We start from the raw sequence: 17,437 nt of genomic DNA, 5'->3' as shown, positions 1-17,437 counted from the left end.
GAGGGGATTTGGGGGCAAAGGGATTCGCTCGTCACAATCAGGGGTGTGTGTGTGTGTGGGGGGGGCGGGTTTGAGAGAGGGAGAGAATGGGCCAAGAGTGATGAGGCGCAGGGCATTAGGTTGGGGGTCTGACACCCCCACATTCCCGGTCTCCGGGCCAGCGTCGCTGACGGGGGAAGTGCTGTGTCAGACGGGGATCGGGAGAGGACTCGCTGGCCAAGGAATGCACACACAGACGGACACCCAGCGCCGTGAATGGGTATTGAGGCAAACCTTTTTAATTAACAAATGCACATGCCTCCCCCACAAAGCAGCGCGGCTCTGCTACTAAACACCCATGCGTAGTATCTAGCAGTGTAAACACTAGATGTTCTCACACTGCTGATGTTTAATCATGTGTGCGTGTTGTAATACTGTGTGTGAATTTATTTCCGTCCTGCTGCAATGTCGCTCCCAGCTCGGCTGCCCACTGTTTACCAGGAGCGTGTTTCTCATATTGGTCCCACATTCCCTTGGACTGGTCAATAATGACTATTATCAGCCTGTGCTTCCGTCTGGGACCATGGTCTGTTTGCTTTGGCAGTGGTGCCTTTTACTCTGAATAAATCCCCTCCCTGCTATATGGGCTGCCGTAGATTATGAGCCAAGGCATTCCAGCCACACAGGCAATGGCTGATGGTTTTTCTCCCAGACTACCTGGATCGTTAATCATTAACTTTTTTTTAAGGCACTAAGGCATTTTATGTTTTTTGTCCAGCTGTGAGTCAGCTGCTGACGGTCGAAGGTTATTTCCTGAAGAACTAGGCGGGGGAGTCATACCTGTGTGCTACGGTCTGGTTCCTGCAGAACCATCAGTCTACACAAGCCCCCTCCTCGACCGGGCGCTTTAGAGCAACCGCTGATGGTCCTTTTCCCGGATATTGTTGAGCGAAAAAAACCTTGTCATATTTTGAATTCATTATTTTCTTTATCTCTGCGCTGCCTCTGTCCAGAGATAGTACAGCTGTCTTCTTTTGACGAGTTAGTTAAAATGATTAAAGGAAAGTTGTCTCAGGGCTTGGTTACATCTCTGTTATCAATTTGTGTTTAGCACACCAATGGGCGGCCATCTGTGCACCTGTATGTAAAGGTGGAAAAAGTGTGTTGTCTTTCTCTTCAAATGCCTCATTACCCTTGGGGTTTACCATTGTAGAACCTGCTTGTCCCACTCTGATACATATTTAACATGCATGCTGAATTATATTGTCTAATATGTCTTCTTCTACTTCTCTCTTCTTCTTCTTCTTGATGTGATTTCAGGAAGATCCCTTTCATAAATAAATTCTACTGAATTTAATAGGAGGCTGTATTTAGTGGGATTTCAAGCTTTGGGTAATTTCGGCTATTTTAATCAATGAATTAATCAATGAAATTGAACCAAGGTCTCCGGCTTCGTTTAGACCGTAGAACTAAATGTGCTAATATTATGAACTTTCACATTGCAAAGTAAAAAAATCCTCTTTCAAATTAAATTAATTGTATGAAGTCATGTTCAGGATGCTTACCTTCTACCAGCCTCTGTTTGTTAGACGTGACTGAAAAAAAAAAAAGGAACAATGTAATTTAATAACTAAACAAGAATACCGAAATAGCAACCACCAGAGACTCGATATTTGAATAACACATTCAAATGATCAGGGCCAGCCTAGTTTCTACCTGCTTAAGTAGGTACTGTATTAGCTTTTGCCATTTTTGATGCTGGAAAAAAATAGATTTTCGATCCCTTCCAGTCTACCTTAAGACAGGCGCATGCATGCAATGAACTGGTTGACCTTGGCTGTGTTGTGGCAAGGAGTTGGCCTGCTTCCAACATGGGTGACCCTCTGTTGCCTCATCCTCTGCACGTTTTTTCTTCCCGTTGTCCGAATTGAAATGTATGCACATAACATCCTTCTTTTAATGGTCTCAAACGGGCTGATGTGCACTCGGTGTGAACCATATTTAAATCACTGATTGTCACGGTATTTATTTGATCTAACGTAACCCACGGACACACATGCACACGGCTTATCTTTATCGTGACCCTTTTTACCTGAGCCCTACGGCAAGATTTTGTGAGCCAGTCAGGCCGAAGATGCCGTTCATATTTCATCTCACCTCGGATATGAGCGAGGTGCTCCGTCTTATCCGGTAATGGATACAAATGGCGGCAGAGATCACTCCTGCCCTTTCCTTGATTGTACGGGAAAGTCGGGGATGAAAGTGACAGAAATAAATACCCTAAGCGTCACACTCCTTTTTGCGGCGCGTTATTTCTTTCTCCACAACCGTTCGCTGCCGCCCTAAATCTCCCCCAGCTCCCCTTGTAAAAACCCTCTTGATGCATCGCGTGGCTCTGTGTCTCGCGGAATGCCAACCCAGGCTTCCTTTCTGACATTGACGGATGCGTACGTCGGATTGTCTCCTCCACTACGATACTCGCTCTCACTCTCTCGCCGTCTTAGCTCGCCTGGCCGTTCCTCAACGCGATGGATGGCTCCCATCAAGGGCGTCTGTCGCCAGCCGCGGGACCTGATGCGACGCCAGCGGTGTTTGCGCTCATAGTGGGCGCAGGGAAAAGCTTCTGGGCGACTGTATCAAATGCTCAAAGGCGTCGGGGGAGGCCTCAAGAATCGGGGCGGGCGTGACCGAGATTGTCACTCTGTATGTGGGTTTGGGTGCGTTTTTTAAACTGAGCTGTCTGTGCCGTTGCCCAGAGCAATGCTGCATTTTTTTTTTATGGCATGTATACCGCGCTGATGGTCATGAGAGGAGGCAGGGTCCTTCACCTGATCGCCCCCTGTGCCCCCTGCCCCAGCATCTACCCCCCTCACCAACAGGTTCTGGAAGCACCATATTCCACTTGGTTTTTAAAAAGCAGATTCAACTTTCTTTTATTCAAGCAGTCTGCTAGCAGAGGAAGTAAACATTGCACAATTCAGAGATTTTGGTGTGTATATAAAAAAAAAAAAAATATGGTAGGGGATCATTATTTGTAGATAATTCTGTTTTCTGTCCACATACCATTTGGTTTTTTGCTTTGTGCTATGAGGTAGGACAAAACATAGAACAATCTGACACCTAAAGCTTTTTTCCCCGCCTTGACTACTACTGCGTGCGTGCGTGCGTGCGTACGTACGTGCTCCACTCTAGCAGCCAATCTTTTGGGAAAGATGACATTACTTTAGCAATGATGTATTCCCCCACCCTGGTTAAGTGGATGGCGGCAGGCTGTCATAAGGATTTTAGTGCATCTAGCCAGCATGTGACAACTCCATTCTCTACAGGGAGTGTTGCTTGGCTCAGCCTAAATCTCTTATTCAATAGAGACTCTTAGCCCCAGTTGATGTCACAAGAAAATTATGTGCATGCATTTCTAAGAATAAATGCGCAGGGGTCCTCTGTTTGCTGTTTGGTTGATTGGACACACTCTTTATGTAGATGCATACAGAAATGTATTTGAATATAGATAAATTCATGAATGTTCCACTTGATTTTCGTTTATTTTCCCCCCTGACTGTATAAATTACATTTGAAAACGACACAATTTTGAAGTGCTATGCAAGGGTGTCATTAAACATTCAAATAAATATCCTTGAAAGACATGTGGAATTAGCCGAGCAATTGCCTCAGGATTCAATGAAGCCATTCCTAATCAAACAGAGCCGGCTCTGTTAAGCTGAATCTGTCAGTGATGTGTTATGTGGGGCCATTACATGCTTTTGCTCTTAACATTTTTATGCTTGGCTGACTATAAAGTTAAAGATCAACATGACCATCCTAACATGGACTCCAAAGGCTGACTGCCAAAATGAATACCAATGAGAAGACAATCGTTGCAGAGCTAAATCGGAAATTCTTAAAATAAAAACTTATTCTGCCATCTGTCATGATACATGTGGCTCTACCACGATATGCGGCTGCTAAGAAGATTTCAACATTCGGTGTGTCTGTCTCTGTCCACTCAGGGCTGGCCTCTGGTCTGGAGCTGGCCATCACAGGCCCATCGACCATTGAAAGAGCCAGTGGACAAACGGTGAAGCTGGAGTGCCAGTTCACCCTGGGCCCTGACGACCTGGCCCCCCTGGACATCGAGTGGAGCTTGCTGGCCTCCGACAACCAGAAGGAAGACAAAGTGGTGAGTCGGGTGTGGTTGACTTTGACAATGATCAAGTTGTGTTTTCTCTCCCTGAATGTCTCGTTGTGCAGGATCAGATTCCAGGAACAGATTGAATATCAGTATTTTCAATCAGTCTAATAAATGGTGGTGCTGCTGCATGCCTATTTAAAGGTTTCTTTTGTCAATTGACAAAAGAAACCTTTCGATACGCCAGCCCAGGATGTGTACTTTCCTTTTGTTAAGTGGAAGAATTGAATTCCTCCCGTGTGGATTCAATGCGTGTCTGTTTGGATGGGACAGATTTCGATGTGTGAGACTTTGTTCTTGAATGCCCACTTGATAATGTATAATGTTTGGAGGGAAGGCAAATGTCTTAAATGCTTCCACACGCATGCGTGATAGTGTATATGAAACTACCTCTGGCAGTGTCTTTGGTTTGAAATAATACACACCAGTGGTTTTCAATTGGTCTAGCCTCAGGACCGAACATGTGTACTTGTACGTAAAATGTACTTATTATTGCAGTAAGCAACACTTCCATCGTGTATTGTTAAAAACATTGAACCAACAAAAATCAGCGAGAATTGGGGCTAAACTCAATTAAATAGCCATAGAAACATGAATTAACATTGAAACATTTGCAAGTTCATGGGCTTCTTTCTAAAGCTGTCCCGCAGGACCAACATATGGGTCGCGACCCACCAGTTGGGAACCTCTGCATACACAACCCCAGGGCTACACAGGCCTTTTTTCCTCACAATATGTTAATTTCTCGCACGATGATTAAACGGCAAATTCCTTGAAACCATTCAACGTAAGTGTATGGAGAGCAACAGTAACCTGACTTGGGTGTGTGTGGGAGCGTTCACCTTGGTTGCACTCCCACAGTGGGAACACTGGTGGCTCCTGTTACAGGTTCTGGACCCCTAGTGGCCTCATCGGTCCCAGAGAGCGGCTCCCTTCATTGACCCCCCCCCCCCCCATGGATCCCTGCCTCACGCAACCAATTGTTGTGGACTCCCCGCACCCAAATGGTGGACGGTTGTCTGGCCAATAGTTATTTGGCCCAAACTTGAAATGGATCAGCATTCCATCATGGGGGAGATTCTCTCATAGTCACACCTATATCTCGTTAATTCCATGTTTCCCCCTCTGACCCAGTCTGGCTCATTCCCAGGGCGCCATCCTGGTAGGAAATCAGGGGCTATTCCAATTACACCACTATTGTCGCTTGTGACCTACTTGGTTGTACGTACAATACGAAGCTGAACACATTAACTGGGAGAAAAGGCGGAGGGGAGATGACAAGGGGAGGGAGTCAGCATGGCTGCTTTTTAATTTATGGTCTTCATTCAGTAATCAATTATAATAAGTCCCCTATTGTAATATCCCTCCTTGTTTGTGCTCATTATTTAATTAGAGTACAATATGGGCGATTTCCCTGCCACAGGCTCTTTGAGTATGTATGCAGATGTTATTAATCATGGTGTAGTTTATTTACTATAACATTGAGATTTGCATCCTCAAGGTCATTGGCGATGCCCCTCGGAATGGCCGAAACCACGGCAGACTTTCACGTTTGATAAACATCGCCCTCCGAGCACCGTCATGCTCATTGATTTTAACTTTATTCACACACACATTATTTGCATAATCATTGCCCAGTCCAGAGTTCCATGCAGAGTAATTTAACTAATTAGCTGCCTATTAATTTCCTGTGGCGGCTTAGTTCATGTGACAGCGCCCAGACAATGCGATTAGGACACAGAGCTTCTTGGCTGGACACAGAGATAAGGAGGATGACTGAATTTAGGACCCAGAGGGTTCCGGAGGCCCAGAGACATGACGATGACGAAGATGATGATGATCTGTTGTTCACAGGGCGTGAGATTCCACTAATCTGTACAAGAAAATGCATTTGGGGACCAAGCAAGCGCTATGATCAGAGCTATGATCTGTTCAACACTCGTAGCAATGATCTGGTGCATAACATCATCAGTAAACAAAGCCCTTTGCCTCATAACTCCTAACATGAATGACATGGGCTGCAGACAACTGCATATGCTTGCTCACTGTAGCTTATACATAGCTGTCTCTGCTACAGACTTGATTGATGACGTCCAAAAGCCAGCAAATACCACCCACATTTCGAGATGTACGAAATCAACCACATAGCCATACATCAGAGTGAAAGTGTTTGTTGGTTTGATGCAGTGGGGAACGAAGCCACCGCCCAGTCTATTCATAACCAGGGCTCTTCATCTGACATAGCATACATATCATGAGGGTCTTTTGGTGGCCAGTAGAGCACGGTTAATGCGGGCCGCTTTGTTTGGGCTTTTCAATGCGGGATGCCAGGCATGCCTACAGTAGCCATCATTAGCATTTGGTTCTCATGGCTGAGCTGCATGCTTCTCTTTTATAAAGTAGGGCGTTCACCATCACTGGGAGGACAATGCAGAGGGCATGCATCAAAACAAACAGAAAAAAAAGTAATGAAAAAAAATACCACCATCTGATGCAGTAAATAATAGGAGGTGGTGTCTGTTGCAGCGGGGCAACACTTCAACAACAATGTGTCATGCCTCCAGCTGCTGCTGCTGTGTTTTGACATAAAGCCTTGCTGCCATTTCATTGCCCAGGACGAGGCGACACAAATTTGTATGCAACGAGCCTCTGAGGGTTTTGGGCACAGACGGCGTCGGTCGAGGGTGAATTGTTCTCTGTCGTCTGTCACATATCAGGGGGATGAATTGGCTCGCCTGCCACGCTTTGCAGCGTTTCCGACCGGCCACGGCTGCCGTTGAGGTCACCGCAGTCATTCGCGGCAAGTCTTTTATTTATTTTCTGTTCACGCTTTAACCTTGGAGGCGCAGAGCTGCTATGTCATATGTGAAGTAGGAAGCGGCAGGACGTCAATAGAATAGGTCTTTCTGAGTGTGTGTGTGTGTGTCTATGTGTGTGTGGCTACTCTGTTTTGCCTCTCAAATTGTCCCCGCCCTATTTCTCTTGTCTCTCCACCGCTCTCTCCGCCTCCCTTTCCATTCCCCGTCTGTGTACATGTTGTGTCCTCGGTGCCAGACACAAGGCGCCCAGGGGAGACATCTTTATGACTCCCTCCCCCCACAAGGCTGTGTGGTGCTGGGTACAAATCGGCAGCACAGGGCTCCCACCTCGGTGACACCTGTGGAGGTCGCCGACGCTGTCCTTACATTACCACACGCGCCTGCTCTCCCAGGCGTTCGCCCTTGTGCTTTTCATTACCCGTGCGTGCGTGTGTTTATGAAGCATGTGTCGGTATCCGCTGTAGTCCACCGGAGACTCCCTGTGTACGGTTAACGGCGCACATGTCTGCGGAGTTGTTTGTTCTTTTTTCACTGTGGGTTTTATTTCTTCTGAGTGAGGGGAGGAGCTCTTGTCATCTCCTCGCCTCCAGGGCAATTTCATTTCCTCCTCCCGTGGCCTCGTCTCGACATTAATACTGCCGATGCTCTCCCAGTCAGCCCTGGGAGATTATGCGCGCCCCCACCCCGCCCTCCACCCTCAGCCCCCCCACCCCCCGTGTCCTCTGGGAGCCAGGTGGAATTTTCCCCTGTTACCTGTTTATGTGGCTAATGCGTACAAGATGTACACCGCCTGCCAGTCTCCATTTGTTTTTGAGCTCCAAAACAACGGCCCGACGCTCCCGTTGGGAGCGGAGCAGCAGAAGGCAGCTCTTGCCCTCTGCACACGCACACCGAGGAGACCCCCCGCTGGTTCTGTTTTCCTTCTTCACTTTAATAAAGCCCCTTCCCTCCCCCCCCAGCCCGGTTGATTATGCATGTTCATGTTCATTTTGGCTTGTCTCAGTTGTTATTAATTCCTGCTCCTCTTCTCCTACCCTCGGGTACGGAGGTTTGGGCTCCTGATCGTGGAGCTCAGCTTGATGGTGAGGCAAGGGGGGGGGGGGGGGGGGGGGGGGCGGTTCAGAAACAAAATGGATAGGAAATATGTGCCAGACTGAGGAGGATTTGGAATTGTTCATCCTTTTCGTCTTTCCTCCTTTTGTTTTTGTGTTTGGTATGTTTTGAGTTATTGGCCAAGTCCTGAGGCCTTGTTGGCTGATAACCTGGCACTTGTTTACTGGCATTTCCGTGTAGCCTAGCGGCGCCAAGCAGGTTTTGGTGGAGCGGGTTGATCGCGGGGGGGGGGGGGGTGGGGGGGCGGGGCAGTGTCAGGGGCTGTGGGGCATGACTCTTTGTTGACACAGCAGCTGTTGATTTTGCTCCCAACAGTGGTGGCTTTGTTTGTTCCATGTCCATACCTGGGCAGCACGAATTGGCTTTTAACAAGTTCAGGCTGCCAAGCTGAAGGGTACCGGGGAGATACAAACTTTCTCTTTCTCCCCGGTTACTCTCTCTCTCTCTAAGCATTTGTTTGGTAGCCTGGGAACCACAGTGCTAGCTTGTGTTTTATTTGCTCGGCATATGTATCTGGGTTCCCTCCCGTTCTGACAGAATACCAGCATACCTGGCCTCGGTCATGCCAATCACAACCATATTTTCGAATATGGCGGGGGGGGGGGGGGGGGGTTAATTCAATGACTGCAAAGGGCACCATTGAGGCATTGATTGTGGGTTTATCAAATAGCGTCAAGAGGCCTCGTAGCCCGGCCTGTTTAACTGAGCGGTTCCAGACTAATACACATCCATGCTGCTGTGGTTGGTTCAATGCGAGGCATCAGGTTGGTTCATTGGGACCAGTATGCATCTCTTTAGACGGTTTTTTATTTAAATCCACCCACTCTCTCTCCCCTCGATCCGTAGGTGATCCTTTATTCCGGCGACCGGGCCTTCGAGGATTACCCTGTCATGAAGGGTCGCGTCCACTTCAACTCGGCCGACCCCAAGAACGGCGACGCCTCCATCAACCTGACGGGGCTGCGCTCGACGGACACGGGCACGTACCAGTGCAAGGTGAAGAAGGCCCCCGGGGTACGCAGCCGCAAGATCCTGCTCACCGTCATGGGTGAGTGCCGACCGTGTTCCGCCGAAGGGCATCGGAAGTCAGGTTCACCGTCTGGGTTTTTAATGCAACGCTCTTATCACGATTTATTGCGTTTGTTTTCCGTTGCTATCGGAGGACGAGAAGTCTATATCTTCTCCGCTCTTTCTGGGGAAGGTCAACCGAGAATATTTCCCACGTCCAATTCGCCACAACTTCCTCGAAATCGTTTACATCTTTACGTTTTCTAGAGCACACTCTATCCTTGTATCTACACTTGGCATGTGTAAATATGAATTGAATATACCGGAATCTTCCGCAAGTGGATTTACCTGAGCAGCGTTTGGAACTTCGATATAACTTGTGAAACAAAACTAGTACCAAATAAAAGGCGGAAGGGTTTAATGAGTTTATGATGTATGACGGAGGTGATGACACAAGCATAGTTTGCGTATTGACCCCACACACATTCCTGGGTTCTCCCCAGGCTTGTTTGCCTGCTCACTTATGAAGTGACACATGATGACATGTTTTGCATTGAGTGAGACACTCTGCTAGCGTTTGGACCATGCAGCATGAGAAGGGCGATGCATCATCAAGTTACGTAACCAAGTTCATCACCCTAGGCACACACACACGCACAAACACACACTCACTCTTTCTCTCTTACTTCCTCGTTCAATCTCCTGACTCGTGACGGTAAAAGAAGTACACTCACTCTAACCCGTGAAACCATCCACCATTTGCATATGGTAACAATAGCTGCACGCACAAAATGGCGGACGCCAGCACTTTCTCATCTCATATTTGTGCTGTGTGCCAAAAGTTGTACTCTTCGACTGACAGGTTTAGCAAAAAGCCGCCAATTGGAATCTAGAAAACCAATGGACTTTGAAAGCCTGCTTGTTTTGACGCTTTAGCTCAATATAGATCTGTGTTCGCATTTAAATTGAATACAACCTTGAAAAAAATGTTTTTCCTTTAGGGGAAGGTGAGCTCAACTGCCGAATTAATATAGATAATAGATTACACTTATTTGTCTGTGTATGTATAGAGAGAGTTTGACCTCTAACATGCGCCACTGCAGAGTTTGTGTTTGCGGGAGAGCGAGCTAGAGAGCCAGAGAGAGAGCTGATGGCTGGAAGGCACAACGGCTGACAGCCTGCAGGATATTGACCCCAGGGATGGAGGTATTCATTAACAGTGACAAGAAGACGGTAGGACATCCTGCCTGCTCTGCAGTTCACCTTCACGTTGATCCTGCTGGACACCCTCCAACAACAGGGGCCCTGAGACGCACACACACAGAGACGTGTGGTGCTGCACACTTAGACATGCTCATGGAGCCGCGTGTGGATCTAGTGTTGTCAGGTGCCCTTGGATCCAAAGGCAAGGGGACAGCAGGAGGGGGACGGCGGTCTTTCAGGGAGATGGGATGACCCCCCCCCCCCCCCCCTCCGTGTGTTTGTTTATGCCGGGCCGGTTGAGCTGAGACAGAGAAGTTAACCTCGGTCGAGGGCCCACCTGTTGACCAGCGTGACGTTCCACTCTGGGGCCACGTCGGCCGCCTCTCACAAACACTCGATCCTCTTCCTTACTCCGAGTGCGCTCCACACAATCACTTAAGGTCTCTGCTGGTTGACGCTCATCGCGGGCACACCGCAACACAGGCCACCGACAGCCAATCCTCTTTCAGCAGCAGGGGGAGGAAAAGGTGGGGGGATAGTTGATTGGACTCGAGTTGGTCATCAGCCCGCGGTAAACCGCCGCTCACGGCCTCCCCGCCACTCGTAAACACAACGAAGAGCACCGCGACATGGCCACCCGGCGCAGCCTCGTACCTCTCGTTAATCTCTCCCCGGATGTCTCGTGTTCTCGTGCTCGTGTATGTATTGATTTATTTCTATATGGCTCCGGGAGAGCTCATGATGACGGTAAGGCCCACCGTCTCTCTCTCTCTCTCTCTCTCTCTCCACTCTCCCCCCCCCCCCCCCTTCCGGCCCGGGGACCCCAATGCCCGGTCGCTGACCCCCTGGAGGTTGACCTCGCCCCCCCCCGCGCCTCTCGCTGTCATATCTCGCGTATAAATCGGACAAGTGAACGGTGGGGCTAATGCGAGGAGCCACGTGTCACGGCTCCTCCGGAGTTGACTTTCACCATTTTTAAAAGAAGTGTTCAAAATGTCAACATCACGGCTGACATTTACCGGTGTGCGTGTGCGTGCGTGTGCGTGCGTGCGTGCGTGCGTGCGTGCGTGCGTGCGTGCGTGCGTGCGTGCGTGCGTGCGTGCGTGCGTGCGTGCGTGCGTGCGTGCGTGCGTGCGTGCGTGCGTGCGTGCGTGCGTGCGTGCGTGCGTGCGTGCGTGCTGCAAACATCCACCACTGCTCCCTCCTCTCATGATAAAATGACGGGCCGTTGAGTGATGAGCTACACAGCCTTGCTATGTCGAACCCGCCCCCCCCGGCTCACCACCACCCCTTCCCTCTTATACCCCCCCCTCCCATCCATCCATCCATCGGCACTTGTTTTAATATCTCCTCTTCTCGCTCGACTCTGACCCGCGCCCTTCCATCCACACTCCAGGGTGTAGATTAGATTAGTTGTGGGGGCGGGTAGGGGATAGAGACTGGAGGGGACAGAGCTGTCTGTCTGGTGTTAATCCCTGCAGTTCCTCTCTCCCGGCCCCACCACCACCACCACCACCGCCGCCGCCGCCACTGCTGACAGACGGACAACGTCCTGGCTGGCTGCCTCTGTCAGACTTGGCCAGGGGTCTGTTGATCCAGGGCATATTACTGCACCGTGATGTCATAGCCTCGCGCTCTGTGGACATGGTACACACCACACAAAGCAAAGTCCTGCACAAACACACACATGCGTGCGCACACACAGACATACTGGCATTATGGATTGTCTTTTACAACCTCCGACCCCCACGCCTATTTCTCCTACCTCTTTCAACCCCCCCCCCTCCAGTCCCACCCCACACACCGCGACCCCCCCTGCTACTAGATCTCGGCTCAGCCCAGGTCTGCACCCCTCAGCCGGGCTCAGTCTGCCTTTAATTTAGGGCTCTGGATGTTTGTTAGTTTTTCAAATTCCCTTTTCATCTCCTGCCAGAGCAGAAACCGTGTGTTTGTTTGCACAGGTTTTACTCTGACCACCAACCCCTTCCCCCAGTGTGTGTGTGTGTGTGTGTGTGTGTGTGTGTGTGTGTGTGTGTGTGTGTGTGTGTGTGTGTGTGTGTGTGTGTGTGTGTGTGTGTGTGTGTGTGTGTGTGTGTGTGTGTGTGTGTGTGTGTGTGTGTGTGTGTGTGTTGCTGGCTACGTCTCCCGTCCCATGACCGCCAATCTGCCATTATCCTGAGTGACAGCACCTGTAATGACAGCAGCTGTATCAATTACCCTGATGACTGCTGTCATTATCCTGATGGCTGGCACTGTGAGGGGGGGGGGGGGGGGGGGCGACCATGTGTGTGTGCTCACAACGTGAGTGTGTGTGTGTGTGTTTTGGGGCATGTGTCTGTGAGTCTTGTTGTCTAATATGGACTCCACCTGGTGTTGTCCACCTGGCGTCGTCTGCCCCCGCTCACCGCCCGGCCCTCCCGCCGTGTGTTGTCCACAGAGAAGCCCTCCCGGCCCCGGTGCTACGCTGAGGGCCCCACCGAGGTGGGCAAGGACATGATGTTGAGATGCGTGTCCGCCCAGGGAACCAACCCCCTGCAGTACATCTGGGAGAAGATCAGCGACAGCAAGCTGCTCCCCGCCTCCGCCGTGCTGGGTAACGCGCACACACACACACACCTTTTCTCTCTTATTACTTCAACACACACTTTTCATCTCTTATCCCTTCAACACACTCACACTTTTTCCCTCTTATTACTTCAACACACGCACACAAACACATTTTTCTCTCTTAGAACTTCAGCACACACACATCTTTCCCTTTTATTACTTCCAACAAACACACACCTTTTCTCTTTTATTACTTCAACACACACACACACTTTTTCTCTTATCACTTCAACACTTAAAATATAAAAAAATATGATGGAAAATCATCCAGCCGCGTAAACACCACTTTGGCTGCCGGGTGTGAGCCATCTGTTGACTTCACACACACGTTAAATATATAATGTAAATAGTCACATGGCTCGCTCTCTCTCACACCAGAGTTGTCTGCCTCTCTCTCCCTCTCTGCAAAGAGGGAAGCCTGCTCTCTCCAAAGACTGAAAGGAGGTCTAATCACCCTCCAAAATGTAGATCAATTTGGATCAAGCCAATCAGTGGCCTACTGCTTGGCTTGAGAAATTTGCATTCGCTAAATAAATAACAAAAATCCCTCTCCGCAGACCCAGTCGGAGGCACCGTCAACGTCAGGAACGCGTCGGCCAGCGTGTCGGGGACGTACCGCTGCAGGGCCAAGAACCTGGTGGGCTCGGAGGAATGCATCCTGCACCTCAACGTCACCCCACGTAAGGACCCACACCTCCCCCTTATCCCCCCTTAAAGGGGACGTGTTGTACCACCATTACAAGCCGTGTTGAAAATGTGCAGCCTCTGACATCACAGGTGGGCGTGTCCACCCTGATGTGTGACGGATAGATGAGCAACGTTTGCTTCGGTCCACTGGGTAGGCTGGCAGGCTGATCCATCCAGCACACATCAAGGTGGACACGCCCACCTGTGATGTCAGAAGCTGCACATTTTGAAAACGGCTTGTAATGGCTAATCACACTCGCACCTGGTGGTATAATATGTCCCCCCCCCCCCGACCCTACTGAACACCCACCAAGCCGGGCGCTTCAGTTGGCCGGTCCCCTGAGCAGAGAGGGGCTGAGGATGGCGATGATCTACTTCTGTCTCCCCTCGTAATGACAAATCACCTCACGATTTATAAACGAAACATTGACCTAAAAAAACATTTGCTACCTACCAACACAATAACGATCACTGTAGTCTTCTGCTCCCAATATGGCGGGCGTCATTACGATGTGACGTCATGTACACACCCCTTAAGCGATGAAGGTTACAAGGGTAGGTTAGGTTGTTGATTGTAAATCCATAGCATTAAAAACAGGCATTACCTTTCAGAGGTATGTAGAGTATTATCTAGGTGAAGGTTTTATTGATCATTTTTATCCTCGAGCATGAAAACGAAAAACAATCCCTGCAAAAATGTTTTCAGGATTTCTTTCAAAATAACTCACTCAACCCAATACACCAAAAATGTATCAAAAAAAGAACTTGTAACCCACCACAAACATCATCACTGACACTAACATTGTTTTTCTGTTTTGTTTGAAGCCCCCAACACCGCGGGCATCATCGCAGGCGCTATCATCGGCGTTCTGCTGTTCCTCATCATCCTCGCAGTCATCCTCGTCTGCTGCTGCCGCGCACGCCAGAAGAAGAAGTACGAGAAGGAGATCTGCAACGAGATAAGGTGAGGCCCCCGCACAAACGCACACGCACACAAGCGGAACCCTTTATAAATAGTTCCAACGGGATCTGAAATTAAACAAAAGACAAAATCTGCAGATTTCTTTTTTCTGCATTAACACTATTCTGATGTATAAAGCCGCGGATTTGCCGTCTGATTTGCCATGTGGAATCCGACTTCAACCTCATTCCTTATCTGAGAGCGTTACCATCCAGAGTCGGCCCTATCACAGAGGAACTGCTGGGAGCCACCGGCGATTCAGCCACTAAAATATCAAAATGCGTCAAGGCTCGGGCGAGGGTGACTCCTGGGCTCTTGATTGTTACTGTCTCAGTTTTGCGTCAGTTGCCTCATTCACAGAAGCCCTGCACTGAGGCAACACATTATCTTTAGATTAAAACGACACACCCGCGGCACCGACAGATCGACGGATGTGATAGCCCTCCTTGTTGTTCTTTCCCATGCAAGTTGGTTTAGCAGAGCCATCAGTGATCACAATGTCGTCCGCAATCGGGCACATTAAAACACCAAATGGATGTGAACAGCCAGACAATAATAATCAACCAAATTACAGTAATCATAGTTTACGGCAGTCATAAATCCACTATTCATTTATGAGCTTCACCTGTGTTTACCCCTTTGACCTTCTGTGGGAAGGGTTCAACACATGTCCAGTATTTCTCTCTGTCTCTCTCTCTCTCTCTCTCTCTCTGCATCTGTCTCTTTCTGTCTATGTCTCTCACCCAAGCATACTCGCAGAGCTTCAATAGCAATGAAAAGGGTTGTCGCTCCATCAGCGGTTTCCCTCCCCCCACCCCCCTTCCATCCTCATAGAAACAGCTGTGGTAATCAGTTTGAAAGCTTTGTTTGCTCTGAGCGTCCTGTGGCTGACCGCCTGGACCGGTGAACCCACTCCCACCCGTCCCATGCTGAGTCTGGCTGGGCAACGTGTCCATCTCTTTTGCAAAATGACCTCTTTCACTAGCTCCGTCCGTCTGTCTCTCTAGATCTGTCTCTTACTCGCCGTCTCTTGCAATCTCCATCTCTGTCTATCTCGGTCTGGAGGAATGCTTTCATTTAAATGAAACGCACAGTATTACCGTTTTTGGAAAATCTGCAAAAAGAAAATGCTTATATTTGGACTTGATTCAGCGATATAAGCAGTAGATTGCACTAATTCTCCAGTCAGCTGCCATTATACCACTGCTGGAAGAAGACAATGTAATTAATAGAGTACCCGTAGGTCTATACCAGTCAAACATCAAACAAAGGAAACGAAAGCTTGACGAAATGAGAGCACACTAGACACTTGAATTGGAGAGATTTTAACAATTGTGTGCATACACGCGGTAGCCTGAGGGACCCTTAAGTCAAGGCATTTCTGCACATCATCATTTAATATACTTGTTCGCATTGACCTTTTTATTAATACACACCTGTGTGTCTCTCTCTTCCTCTTAATCTCTCTCCCTCCCCCCACCCACCTCCGGGCCAGGGGCAGCCCTGTTGTGGGCTGGATCAGAACCAAAAGCACAACGCCCCTCGCTCATACTGTACCACAAAGAGGATTACCACACGCACACAGCTTAGTACAGACCGGCGCCCACCGCTGAGCCTCCTGTCTAACTAACAGAGGCCGACGGCCCCCTCCGGCCCGTTGTGGTGCAGCTCTTAACTCACTCATCACTGCCGCTTATTGGCTGTTAATGTGGCGGCCAGAGGGAGTGCAGGGTGCTGCTGTAAATGTCCCCCGCAGGCTGCGTCTCAGTCACTGCCTGCTTGTCTGGTAGCGGATGCCCACCGAGTCACCAGTCCTCTGCTCTCTTTTATCAGGTCGACGCCTGTGATTCACTCTCACGGCAAAACACATTTTTCAATCCCCTGTTCCATCGATCGCTCTTGATTCCCATGTGAGCATGTGAAAGTGAGCGTTAAGGGAAAACAAACACGGCCTTGTTGACTGACCTTCGTCTTGTTATCTTTTCCTCCGCCTGCCCTCCCCTGCCCCCCCATCCTCTCCCCATCTCCACCTCTCCCCTTTCCACCTCTCCACCCCTCCCTTTCTCCACCCCTCCCCTCTCTACCCCTCTCCCCCTCTCCCTCCTCCCCCCTTTCCCCTCTATTGGCCATCCTCCACCTCTCCATCCCTCCATCCTTCCCTCTCCCTCCTCCTCCCCTCCCTGCTCTCCATCCTCACCACCCACCACCCCAGGGAGGACGTGCCGCCGCCCAAGAGCCGCGTGTCGACGGCCCGCAGCTTCACCAGCGTGGGCAGCCACCGCTCCTCGCTGGGCTCCATGACGCCCTCCAACCTGCACGAGTACGCCCTCAAGCCCCAGTACGACAAGATCCCCTCGTCCGAGGACTTCGACAGGCCGCCCAGCCGGGCCCCCATGGCCACGCCCATCTTCACCGCCCCGGCCCCGGCCCCCGCGCCCAGGGTGGCCGGGCCCAACCTCAGCCGCATGGGAGGCATCGCCGTGATGATCCCCGCCCAGAACAGGGACGGCTCCATCGTGTAGCCAGGCCCGGAGTCCTCGACTGTCTGCCCCGGGGGTGGTGGTCGGGGGGAGGCGGGGAGGGAGAGAATGTGCTGACGGACTGGGATGGGATGGGAGGGGGGAGGGATGGGAGGGGCGGGAGGGAGGGAAGAGGGGATTGAATGGGACACCATCCGATGTGGACAGCCGGAGAAGGAGCGCCGGGCGAGCTAGGCCTGACTTGTTGCTCTTTTTTGTCTATTTCCAAACGCGGGGAGACTTTCGACTTTCTTCTGCGGAGGCCTGGTTCCATTGTGTTTTTCTGGTGAAGGAGAAGCAACACGGCCAGAAGCTCCAAAAACACAACAACAACCCACTTTGGAACACATTAACT

The 17,437-nt window shown here is 50.1% G+C and overlaps 1 protein-coding gene across 1 annotated transcript in view; it reads left to right on the top strand.

Moving 5' to 3' along the window:
- cxadr (CXADR Ig-like cell adhesion molecule) overlaps positions 1-17,117 on the top strand; it is a 30,737-nt gene extending 13,620 nt beyond the window's left edge. Inside the window, exons 2-7 of the mRNA XM_056594420.1 lie at positions 3,987-4,156; positions 8,944-9,145; positions 12,746-12,901; positions 13,473-13,595; positions 14,428-14,566; positions 16,776-17,117. Of these exons, the coding sequence (XP_056450395.1) occupies positions 3,987-4,156; positions 8,944-9,145; positions 12,746-12,901; positions 13,473-13,595; positions 14,428-14,566; positions 16,776-17,085 (1,100 nt within the window). The 3' untranslated portion in view covers positions 17,086-17,117. The remainder of the gene's footprint in view (positions 1-3,986; positions 4,157-8,943; positions 9,146-12,745; positions 12,902-13,472; positions 13,596-14,427; positions 14,567-16,775) is intronic.
- The last annotated feature ends 320 nt before the right edge of the window (positions 17,118-17,437 follow it).

Source organism: Gadus chalcogrammus, chromosome 7 (assembly GCF_026213295.1).
Source record: "Gadus chalcogrammus isolate NIFS_2021 chromosome 7, NIFS_Gcha_1.0, whole genome shotgun sequence".
Classification (NCBI taxonomy): Eukaryota; Metazoa; Chordata; class Actinopteri; order Gadiformes; family Gadidae; genus Gadus; species Gadus chalcogrammus.
Note: the sequence above shows the minus strand (reverse complement) of the source record. Positions and strands in the feature narration are given on the sequence as shown.